This window comes from Rhamphochromis longiceps, linkage group LG6, assembly GCF_057381845.1.
Source record: "Rhamphochromis longiceps isolate RC_006_pf linkage group LG6, R_longiceps_female_GT1.1, whole genome shotgun sequence".
NCBI classification, from domain to species: Eukaryota; Metazoa; Chordata; class Actinopteri; order Cichliformes; family Cichlidae; genus Rhamphochromis; species Rhamphochromis longiceps.
The window spans coordinates 35044568-35057061 of record NC_140562.1 but is presented as its reverse complement, the minus strand read 5'-3'; the positions used below and the strand labels follow the sequence as shown (position 1 = coordinate 35057061).

The 12494-nt window shown below is 42.4% G+C and overlaps 1 protein-coding gene across 4 annotated transcripts in view; it reads left to right on the top strand.

The window, feature by feature from the left end:
- crebbpa (CREB binding lysine acetyltransferase a) overlaps nt 1-12251 on the top strand; it is a 46904-nt gene extending 34653 nt beyond the window's left edge. For all 4 annotated transcript variants that reach the window (XM_085410392.1, XM_085410393.1, XM_085410391.1 and 1 more), the window contains 16 exons: nt 365-536; nt 977-1095; nt 1246-1485; nt 1815-1903; nt 2760-2840; nt 3400-3456; nt 4404-4481; nt 4587-4654; nt 5058-5208; nt 5844-5990; nt 6102-6215; nt 6350-6515; nt 8158-8325; nt 8693-8854; nt 9026-9307; nt 9512-12251. In XM_085410392.1, the coding sequence (XP_085266518.1) occupies nt 365-536; nt 977-1095; nt 1246-1485; nt 1815-1903; nt 2760-2840; nt 3400-3456; nt 4404-4481; nt 4587-4654; nt 5058-5208; nt 5844-5990; nt 6102-6215; nt 6350-6515; nt 8158-8325; nt 8693-8854; nt 9026-9307; nt 9512-11782 (4365 nt within the window). In that variant the 3' untranslated portion in view covers nt 11783-12251. The remainder of the gene's footprint in view (nt 1-364; nt 537-976; nt 1096-1245; nt 1486-1814; nt 1904-2759; nt 2841-3399; nt 3457-4403; nt 4482-4586; nt 4655-5057; nt 5209-5843; nt 5991-6101; nt 6216-6349; nt 6516-8157; nt 8326-8692; nt 8855-9025; nt 9308-9511) is intronic.
- The last annotated feature ends 243 nt before the right edge of the window (nt 12252-12494 follow it).

Sequence of the window (12494 nt, the reverse complement as noted above, 5' to 3'; positions counted from 1 at the left end):
CTATAACTTATTTATGCTTATAATTTTAATTAATCTTAATTAAGAGACACCTTATCTGATAGTTGTTCATTAGATCACGACCTGATTTGGATTCACTTTTTTTTGTGAAGAAAACAACATGCCGCCTACACCATTGGCTGGTTGAAGCTAGTGAGCTGTCCTTGGCTGTCAGCATTAAAAAATGCCATATAAAGCATTTGGTCAACTTAGAATAACAAAGTCAAGGGATTCACAAATAATTGAGCTCATGAGGTTATAAACAAGAAAATCATTATTCTAAAGAGTATTACTGTCATGAGTAGATGGCTATTTCTATTGTTTACATGACTGTGGTATGAAATGTCTTTTACCTATATGTTTATAGACTGAAGATGAGTCTGCTTCAATGTTGGCCAAGAAGGAAGAGCCAGAGGAAAAGCCGGAGCCCATGGAGGTGGAGGAGAAGAAGCTGGAAATTAAGACGGAACCCAAAGAAGAGGAAGAGGGTGGAGCTAACAGCACAACCACTTCATCCCCATCTCAGTCACGGCGGAAAAGTGAGTCTAGGGCCAGGGGAATGAAAAACTCTGCGTAAACTCTGAGGTTTCCTCAGTAATCAGGGAGGGTTTTAGTTATTGCTGTTAATGTATACAATGATAAAGTCAAAATACCATCATTAGTTGCGCTGACAGAATTATGTCCAGATACTTTTGCGATACTTTGAACTTTAATAATAAACTTTGTAATATAGAAACCTACAAAGAGCAGAAGTGCTGGGAAATGTAAATGAAATTGTAGAACTCTGGTACAGTGGGGGAAAAATTGTTATGCTATTGGTTATAATTTGGAAAGAAGTAGTTTTCCCTTACAGGCAAATAATTTGGGGTAGTGTCAAGTAACTAAACGTACAATATAGAAACATTTTTGTTTCCTTTTTTTCTCTTCACCTTTACCCAAAATTTCCCCTTACCTTGGCTTTCCATTGTATATTTTTCAGTTTTTAAACCCGAGGAGTTGCGCCAGGCTCTGATGCCAACTCTGGAGAGTCTGTACAGGCAGGACCCCGAGTCCCTGCCCTTTAGACAACCAGTAGACCCTATGCTCTTGGGTATCCCGGTATGTAGCAAACAACAGCTGGCTGCTTAAACATAGCAGCACTTGTAGGTGTTTCAAAGTGTTGCTTGTACTTCTGGTGTGAACAGATAATTGAGATGCACCATCTTAACTCTTAATCGTGTAAAACTTTCCTCTTTCTTCTCTCTTTAGGATTACTTTGACATTGTGAAGAATCCAATAGACTTGTCCACAATAAAGCGCAAGCTTGACACAGGCCAGTACCAGGAGCCCTGGCAATATGTGGATGATGTCTGGCTGATGTTCAACAACGCCTGGCTCTACAACCGCAAAACATCCCGTGTCTACAAGTACTGCTCTAAGCTGGCTGAGGTGTTTGAGTCCGAGATTGACCCTGTCATGCAGGGCCTGGGCTACTGCTGTGGGAGAAAGGTGAGATCGAGTGGGTGGACAATAGATTATTGAATGCCTGCAGTTTTATTTCAGGATAATATTCTTTGTCTTCTATAAATAACTGTTTGGATATTGTTTATATTATAAATGTAGTGTTAAACTCTGCTTCTGCTCTCGGTTTAAATTAATGTTTCATTAGGATGAGCCCAAGTTTTACCTGCCCACATTTTGAGTTCTCACTGAAATTTGGCAAAGATTTTCCAAACCAAAGCCCAAACTCTAAATTCTAATCTTCAGACTCACTTTTTTCTTGAACAGTTTTATTTGGACCTTCTTGACCTTTCTTGTTGTCTCACTTGTGTTTACAGTACGAGTTCTCCCCTCAAACCCTCTGTTGTTATGGCAAGCAGCTCTGCACCATACCTACTGGAGGCACATACTACAGTTACCAGAACAGGTACCTTTTTATGAATAAATGTACTTAAAGTGTGTGTTTTGTTCAACTAGGTCAAAAAACAAATGTTGGGTGAGCACATGCTTAATCTCACCGAGGAATCTCATTTGCATTGCACATTTGCATGCACAGTTTTGATGGACCAAAATTGCAGCTATTTGAACTGTTGCGCATCCCCTGTGAGCCCGGGTTCTGCTCATCTGTAGCTGTAGTGGGATCGCTGTCATACCAGTTACGGTTTTAATGGCTCTGCCTTCAAGTCCTGGCACAGTATGAGACTTCAAAATGGTTTTGCTCGCATTTATTAACTGTTAGGTTCCAGCGTCATACATTAGAAGAAACACCCAAATGACCATCAGACAAAAAGAAAAACAAGCCATGTGTTAATTGTTTTTTTTCTCTCGGCATCTGTCAAGGGGACTATGTGAATTCATTGTCGCTGCCCCCTGTGTTGCGTGATGACTGAAAATATAACGCTTTAGTTTAGGCCACAAGCTGCCTTCCCCATCATTGACTTCTCTTCTCAGTAGAATTCAGCACATTGCTTTACACAGTGTACCTTGCACCCCCTCCTGTATAAACTGTGGAACTGCAGCGTTTTTGAGCAGCGCAGCAGCACGGCATGAGACTCCTGCAGCGCAGTCCATTTACACTCTCAATAGGAGTTCAGGGAATCCCCGCTCTATATAAAAATCTAGTGTTATTTTGTACAATTTGCCTGGGCACACTCAATCCTATAGCGTAACATCAACTTTTGCAATATGACTCACATTTGAATACAACGATAATCTTGTATCCTGGTATCTTTATCATTTTTAACGTGCTGAATTTGTGTTTGTTTGGGTTTTTTTTCTTGCAGGTATCATTTCTGTGAAAAATGTTTCAATGAGATCCAGGGGGATAATGTGACGTTAGGAGATGATCCTGCACAACCACAGACGTAAGTAAAACACTGGCTTCTGCAGATCTTTAAAATCCTACAACACTAAATTCATTCTAATAGAAAAACAATCCCTTAAAATGTCTCTTAAAATACAGAAACTAAATCAACATCAAGATTTTGCTTCATGGTTGAAATCTGTACCAGACATGCATAAGAGGGAGATTTTGTCTGATGTTCAGTGTTTCCAACTTGGGAATCGGCACAGTGTAATCCCACATAATGTTTCCAGACTCCAATATTTCCTGTTTGGATACATCCAGTTTGTTGCACACACCTTGGTCAAACCACAGAAAACAACTGCAATCCAAGATCATAATATTTTTGTTCTCAAAATTTTAAAAAAGTGAAGTTAACAATTTGTTTCAGCAGAATTGCTTCATAGTTAAGATGCGAACATCCACTGAAATATTGACATCTCTAACTTTAAAACCATCTTAATGTGAACACATTGCTTGAAAAAAGATTTTACTATTCAATATCTGTGTTATTTATCTACTATTTTATAGTCACGGTATTACTTGGTTAACTTTTTCTGGTCGTTTTGCCCACACTTTAGGAGGATATCGAAAGACCAGTTTGAGCGGAAGAAGAACGATGTCCTCGACCCTGAACCGTAAGTCAACACAAACCACACACCCTTCAGTGAAAGGAACTCAGAATGGTCGGTCTTTGCTTCTTTTCCCAGAGTTAATCTCTGATGCCTTTTTCTGTTCATGTGTTGCTGATCACATCTTTAAACAGTTTTTTCCCCTGCCACCCACATCTGGCTTTGTTTTGGTGTGTTTTTTTTCTGCACAGTCTGCATATTTTCTCTCTGATCAATCTCTTTGGTTTCAGTGAAGCCCAAGGGCAGCTCAGCAGCACCACCTGCTGAGTGTAACTTGATGTCGAAGTTCTCTCTTTCTAGTGAGGGCTTGGATTAGAGAGCACAGGTCATAAAGTAGCTGTCTTTTAGATTGGTCACTGTGATTTTTAGATATGTTGCACAAATGTTATGCTAAACCTCCCACAAAGGCGCTCTTGTATTGGCTGGCTTGCACGAGCGTAACGACTGGAGGAACATTGACGTGAATGACGATCTCTGTTGCTTGCTGCCCGAGCAGTAAAGATATCAACATTCATACAAATGATAACCACGGGGAAACACGACTGGAATAGTGTGTATTTTGTAACGATGTGTGAGAACTGAGTGATATTTTAGTTCTGTTAAATTTTGTGTGCGTTTCTTTTTTTGTATTTGCATTTTCTTTGGTTTTAAATTTGAAAAGTGAAAGCATCCCATGCTAACTCCACACAGAGGGTTCTCTCTCTGTACTCTGGCTTCCTCCCAAAGTCCAAAGATATGTGTTGGGTTCGTTGGGGATGTGAAAGTGGTGATTCAGAATTAGCTGTCGATGAGAATCCACAAACGGTTTTCCATCTCTTTGTGATTCCCTGCAACAGACTAGTGATGTGTCCAGCGTTAAGCCCACCTTGTGCCCCGTGACAGCTGGAATAAGCTACAGCCCCACTGATGATGATGAATATTAACGATTTTTTTGTATGTTTTCTTTTTTTAAGGTTTGTTGAATGTAAAGATTGTGGACGGAAGATGCACCAAATATGCGTCTTACACTACGAGGTCATTTGGCCATCTGGGTGAGAATTTTGACCGCCATTGCTTTTTGTACATTTTTGCAAATTTGTATTTCCGCTAACAGTGTGTTTAACCTCCCTCTGTATGATATGTTGTTTTTTCCTCAGATTTATCTGTGACAACTGTTTGAAGAAAAGTGGAAAAACACGAAAGGAAAACAAGTTCTCAGCAAGAAGTTAGTACTCCTTCCTGTTTCAGATGTGAAGTCTTTGGTTCATCTTTCACGGCTATTTATTTGTGGATTTTTCAGAATGTCAGCAGATTATTGAAGATTTGTCTTAACAAGCTAAGACTTCCTCCATGTGCCCATGGTCTGCATACATCTCAGTGTGGTGTTAGCCTTGTAGTTTAATTATCAGTTTAGGCCTGGAGGACCATATCTGACTTTGATGGAATATGTTAGTGACATATTGGTGATCTGAAGTTTTATAGTCTAACATAGACCATCGATAGTGTCCTAATGTTGTTGTTCTCTCCATGCTGCAGGTTGTGTACTTTTTCCTGGAAAAATGAAGCTCCTGCTTCAGGAAACAGATTTGACCCTTTTCAAACTTCTGCCTTGTGCTTGTCTGTTGTAGGGCTGCAAGCAACACGACTGGGAACGTACATAGAGGACCGTGTGAATAAATACTTGAAGCGACAAAACCACCCAGAGGCTGGGGAAGTGTTTGTACGAGTGGTGGCAAGCTCTGATAAAACGGTGGAGATTAAACCAGGCATGAAAGCTAGGTAAGACCATCATTAACAGAGGAGAAAGTGGGATAGGATGTTTGGATATTAGAATTTTAAAAACAATGTTTTCCATTGAAAGTAACATATTTTGTACTTGTCTACTAGGGTTGCCTTAGTCAAATAAATGAACAACCAAAGAGTCAACAGTTTGGGTGAGGGTAGCCAAACCTCCTTAATTTGTAGATAAGCTGGCAAGGCTTGTGTTTTTCCCTAGCTTATTTTAATTGCCATAAAGAATGCAATGTCCTCTATAAAGATTTTACACCCACTCAGCGTAATTGTGAAACATGCCTGTTTGATGAGATGTCGTGCACACCCTCCTAGGAGGCCTTACGGTGTTGTTAGATTCACCATGGGATCAAAGTCAACAATGCGTGTCCTATCTTTGCAGGGAGGAGTCCCTACTCCAAGAGCCTGTTATCTTAAAGTTAAATGATTTAAGGCTTTTAGCTTTTTATTGACTAAAGGCAACTTGACTTGAATCGTCCCATTGTGTTCTTCACATCTGCTGAAAGCTACTGGCTTTCCACGTCTGTCACTGATTTTAGCAGATGTGAAGAACACAGTGGGACGATTCAAGTCATATTTTCATGGCTATACATTTTAATATTTCCTTTTGTTGGTTTCAACAGGTTTGTAGATACAGGTGAAATGCCAGAGGCCTTTCCTTATAGAACCAAAGCACTTTTCGCATTTGAGGAAATTGATGGTGTAGACGTGTGCTTCTTCGGCATGCACGTACAGGAGTATGGCTCTGAGTGCCCATTCCCCAACACTAGGTCTGTGCATTCAATTATGTCACACAGCAATAAATAATATTAACTTTTCTTTGCGGTTTTCTGTGGTTCACGTAAGATTTAACTTGTCTTCTTTCTTTTTAACCTTTGCAGACGGGTCTACATATCATACCTTGACAGTATTCACTTCTTCAGACCTCGGATTCTACGAACAGCCGTTTACCATGAGATCCTTATTGGCTATCTAGAATATGTCAAGAAACTTGGGTAAGGCTCACTCTATTCTTTGTCTGTTCTTCCTGACGACTTGCACAACTGGCAAAAGCCTCAGTAGATCCAGGTCTCAGGGTAACGTCATCACTGTCTCTTTGGCCTGACTTACTGTTCACGTGTGTTCACAGATATGCCCAGGCCCACATCTGGGCATGTCCTCCCAGTGAAGGTGACGACTATATCTTTCACTGCCATCCTCCTGACCAGAAGATCCCCAAGCCTAAAAGACTGCAGGAGTGGTACAGGAAGATGTTGGACAAGGCTTTTGCTGAGAGGATCCTGCATGACTACAAGGTAACAAGGCAGAATGAAGGACTGCATATTATTACTAGAGATGTCAGAGATATATATATATATATATATATATATATATATATATATATATATATATATATATATATATATATATATATATATAGAGATATAGATATATAGATATATAGATATAGATATAGATATATAGATATATAGATATATAGATATATAGATATATAGATATAGATATAGATATATATAGATATAGATATATATAGATATAGATATATATAGATATATATATAGATATATATAGCTGCTTTTTGTATAAGTTCATACTCAAGTTTAAAATAAACAAAAAAAAACGAAAACACTAAAGCTATTCTGTTATACCTGTATGCAAAAAATACACTGCACCCAAAATATTTCATAGTTCAGCAACACTGATCAATCTAATAAACTTAAACCTACTCCATCCTCCCTATTCTGGTATTTTAAAGAGTAAGCAACCTAAGTAATAGAGTTCTAAAACTCCCAGCAAAAATAATAATAATAATAAGGAACCACTCCCCACCTCATGATGCTTAATTGACGTAATCAACTTCAATTTGATGCAGTGTGAAAAAAATGCCCAGAAATTATTTTTCAAGAATAATTAACTAGATTCAACATCTTTCTTCTACAGAATTGCAGACTGCACAGATGGTATCTTCCCAAAGGAAAAAGTACTATAGCTTACTAGGGTATATTAGACTTAATAGTTACTATATACAGTAATGGACTTCTATACATTTTACATCAGATTAAAACTTTGGGTGTAAGATTCGGATAATTATTTATTAAAAGCTAGACATTTTAAATGAGAATAAGAAAGAAAAGTATGTCTTTGTGCCCCCTTTTCCCTGTTAATGCCCTATCGGCCCCCCCTGGCTAAACTTTGCTAGATCTGCCCCTGCACAGTTACCAGCTGTCAGCTGCGTAGAAAAAGATCCTGGTGTAGAAAGTAATAATAAATAAATTCTAACAACAGCTTATCAAGGTTAAACGTGCTGCTGTTGTTCAGCCACTGGTTTCTTCTTTCTGGTGCAAAGTGGGCCAAAAACAAAGAAGAGAGACGGACTCGCGACAAAATAGCCGATCAGCTGATCATTGATCAGTTTCACGATTGAAGTAGCAGCAGGAGAGGGAGAGAGGCAGTCGCTCCATATATCGGTTGTTAAGCTTAACGCGGGAATGCTTTACAAACATTCAGAGATGAACTTACACACTTGCTTTACTTCTCCCGGGGATAACTTCCTCTGAGATGAAATGCTGGCTTGGTAGCAAGGCTACAAATACACACAGCCGCTCTATCACGTGATGCATACTGCTGCGACGTGCTACGGTTATGAGCCGAGTTACGCCATGTTGCAAGTTTTGTGAGGTGCTTTTTTGATATTTAATGGATCGGGTTACATTTTTTATTTCTCTCCGATATCCGATCCAGTAATTTACGTCAGTATCGGACCGATACGTAATATCGGATCGGTCCATCTCTAATTATTACCACATAAAAGCTAAAGTGACCAAATTGTAAAGGGCAGATGATAATGTTATTGACTACTGAGGTCTTTGTTATATTAATCAGATGTCTCACTAGCTGTTGTTGGGATTAACCCAGTGTTTTCCATCCGTCTCTCAGGATATCTTCAAACAGGCAACTGAAGACCGACTGACCAGCGCCAATGAGCTGCCTTACTTTGAAGGTGACTTCTGGCCTAATGTGCTTGAAGAGAGCATCAAGGAGCTGGAGCAGGAGGAAGAAGAGCGGAAGAAGGAGGAGAACACAGCTGCCTCTGAAACTCCAGAGGTATGATTATTATATGAAGGTTTGATGTAGTAGAGCACCAGAAACTCCACTATCTTGTATTGTGTTACTATCTTTGTCTTTCCATTGCAGGTGAATGATTCGATATAAGGAGTTTAAAGAATTAAAAAATGTATTTTTATGTACTACTACCTTAAACATATAAAACATTAAACATTAAAAATATTTGAATCAAAATAATTTCAGTGGAATTTAATGAGATTAAGGTGACATCAAACCAAGGCAGAGAGTAACTAATGAACTGTGAAAATTTGTGCACTCTGTGCTAAGTTTTAGCACTGGAAACAGTGAGAATATATAATGATGGAATAATTCATACATAACATGTTTTCTTTAATATATTTTTTAGGGAACACCAAGTGACAGTAAAAACGCTAAGAAGAAGAACAACAAGAAGACCAATAAAAACAAGAGCAGCGTGAGCCGAGCCAATAAGAAGAAGCCTGGGATGCCAAATGTAGCTAATGATTTGTCTCAGAAGTTGTACGCCACCATGGAGAAGCATAAAGAGGTCAGACTTGTTTCTTGTTTTTTTTTTTTTTTTTTGTGGTAGTGAAAATTGGGAGGTGATGAACAATAATTTTATGGATGTGATCAAAAGGTTAACTAGTGGGGAACAGTCCGAATAACGAAAGTAAGTCATACTTTATTTTGATTTTTTCCCCCCTCTCCTTTGCTTAAGGTGTTCTTCGTGATTCACCTTCATTCTGGGCCCATGGTCAACACTTTGCCGCCCATCGTGGACCCCGACCCATTGCTCTCCTGTGACCTGATGGATGGCCGTGATGCCTTCCTGACTCTGGCAAGGGACAAGCACTGGGAGTTCAGCTCCCTCAGGAGGTGCAAGTGGAGCACCATGTGCATGCTCGTTGAACTGCACAACCAGGGACAGGATCGTTTTGTCTATACTTGTAACGAGTGCAAGCACCACGTGGAGACACGCTACCATTGCACTGTGTGCGAGGTTAGTTTCCACTGCACTGTTGTTTTTACACTCGATTATTTTGTGTCAGGTTGGAACTAGGGAGAGAGGAAAAAAAGGATGATTGGAAGTGGAAATCTGTCAGATACGTGGAATGACGTACATGAACTGAGTAAACTTTTTAGTTTACCATCTTTGGTTGGACTTTAATTACTATGTCCCCTTTTCTTCTTTTTTCCCTCTTAGGACTTTGATCTTTGCATTAATTGCTACAACACAAAGGGCCATGAGCACCAGATGGTCAAGTGGGGTCTTGGCCTGGATGATGATAACAACAGCCAGAGTGGGGAGGCCTCCAAGAGCCCACAGGAGAGCCGGCGTTTAAGTATTCAACGGTGCATTCAGTCGCTGGTCCATGCTTGTCAGTGTCGCAATGCCAACTGCTCTCTGCCGTCCTGCCAGAAGATGAAGCGAGTGGTACAGCACACCAAGGGTTGCAAACGCAAAACCAACGGTGGCTGTCCTGTATGTAAGCAGCTTATTGCTTTATGCTGTTATCACGCAAAGCACTGCCAGGAGAACAAGTGTCCTGTCCCGTTCTGCCTGAACATCAAGCACAAGCTTCGCCAGCAGCAGCTGCAGCACAGGCTCCAGCAGGCCCAGTTGATGAGGAGAAGAATGGCCACCATGCAATGCAGAACCATGCCGCTACCATCCCCACCGCCATCAGCTGCCCCTAGCACTCCCACTTCCCACACTCAGCCCAGCACTCCCCAAACACCCCAGCAGCCTCTTTCCAACCAGCCGCAGACCCCCAACTCAGCAGGCGTCATGTCGCCGTCTTTCTCCAATGCACCTCGCACTGCCCAAGCTCAGGCACCGGTGTCTCAGGGCAAACCTGGGCCCCAGGCCTCCCCTCTACACCAGCAGCAGTCCCCTCTCCCTCAGCCCCCCCAACCATCACAGCAGCTATCTCAGCAGCCACCTCCCATCGCTGCAGTCAAGATGGCACAGCGCATCGAAATGATGGCGCAGGCCCAGCAGAACCAGCGGAACTACCGTGTCAATGTGAATGGTTTGCCCATGAATCCCCAGCAGCCACAACAGCGCATGACGGCACCAATGCAGCCAGCAATGCAGATGGTGCCTGGGCCCCGGGGACCACCAGTCATGCAACCTGGTATGGCCACTGGACAGTGGGGTGGAGCTTCAGGCCCCATCCAGCCAGGTCAAACTCAACAACCAGGTCTTGTTCCAGGCCAGTCCCCACAGCAGCCCATGACCATGCAGCGAGCCATGATGCCACCAGGGCAGCAACCCCAGCAAAGCCAGAGGATGCTGATACCACAGCAGCCCGGTGCCCGGCCACAGACTCCCCAGAGAGCTGGAGCTATACCTCCAAATGCTCTGCAGGACCTCCTCCGCACCCTAAAGTCTCCCAGCTCACCCCAGCAGCAGCAGCAAGTTCTAAACATCCTCAAATCAAACCCTCAGCTAATGGCTGCGTTCATTAAACAGCGAACAGCCAAGTACCATGCCAACCAGCCGCAGCAGCAACAACCGCAACAGCAGCAACAAGCAGGCCAACAACAGCAGCCTGGCATGCCAGCAATGCAGAATATGGCTATGTCTGGAGGGGCAGTGCAAAGGACGGGGATGCCACCACAGCAACCACAGCAGCCTCAAGTGCAGGGCATGGCTGCATTAGGGACTCAAGGGCAGCTGAACACCGCGCACAATGCAAACCCCCAGATCCAGGAGATTTTCCGCAGGCAACTCTTATTGCAGCAGCAACAACAGCAGCAGCAGCAGCAACAGCAGGGAGTGTTACCACAGAGCCACCCGGGTCAGTTTGCTGCTCAGTCGCAGGGTACAACACCCACCTACTCCCAGCTCCGAATGCAACAGCAACAACAGCAGCAAATGCAAATGCAGGCAGGGGCACCTGGGGGCCCCATGGGTCAGCTCCCACCAATGGCTCAGATGGCCCAGTCTGGCATGGGGATGGACTCGACCCAAAATTTACTGCATCAACGACTGCTTCAGCAGCAGCAGCAACTTCCCCAGCAGCAGGCTGTCCTAAAGCAGCAGATGGGCTCCCCTGGCCAACCAAGCCCCATGAGCCCTCAAACCCACCTCCTGGCTGGGCAGACTCAAGGCGGAGCCCACCTCCCCAGCCAACCTGCTTTAGCCAACGCCCTCAGCAACCAGGTCCGCTCCCCAGCACCAGTCCAGTCCCCTTGTCCACCCTCGCAGCAGCCCCCACATTCCAGTCCTTCGCCGCAGGTCCAGAACCAGCCCCAACCCTCACCTCAGCACCCACCCCACTCGGGTTCACCCCACACAGGGCTTGGGGGCCCACTGCAGTCGATGGAGCAAGGACACTTGGGGACACCAGAACAAAGCGCCATGCTACCGCAGCTTAATACGCCCAACAGAGGAGGGCTGAGCAATGACTTGGGGATGGTAGGAGATGCTACAGGGGACACTCTGGAGAAGTTTGTGGAGGGATTGTAGCATTTCTGCTGGGAACTAAAGAACATATTGTCACTCCCACGGACCTGTCCTCCCACTCCTCTTCCTCGTTTTCCCTCAAACTCTTTATTCCGTTAGAGGGCTTTGTTTGTTCTTTGTAAGGCTGACAACGGTTTTTGTACTGACATGTAAAAAGTTTCAAACGTTGCAACAAAACAAGAAAATTTGGTTCATTTAAAATAAAAAATTCAAAACCTTTAGGGAATGTAATTGTTTCCTAACCCTAAATGGTAGGTATTTCTTCCTTGGGATGTTGAGGGATTTGCAAGTTGCTTCTTAAAATGAAATTAAAGTCACAAAGAATATATTTTTTTGGTTGAGACCAAATGTGTTCAGTACTCATTTTTTAAAATTTTTTTTGTTTGTTTGATTTCTTGTTTTTTGGGGGGGGTTGTTTGTTTATGGGTTCATGCCTTTCTTTCTTTTTTCTTCTTTTTTTTTTTTTTTTTTTTACAAAAATGTAAAGTTGCATTATATTATTCATATCTTTATTTTGTACCTTTTTGAGAATTTTTTTTTCTTTTTTTTCTTTTTTTTTTTTCTTTTTTTGGAAACTGTAAAATATTTTGTCTCTGAATTGGGCCAGGTTTTTGTTATCTTCACAAGCTGTCATTCCTGGCAATTGTAATCTAGTGTTGTACTATTACTGCAAGAAGATGCGTTCAGGGACAATGACCGCTCCCATTCTTTTTGT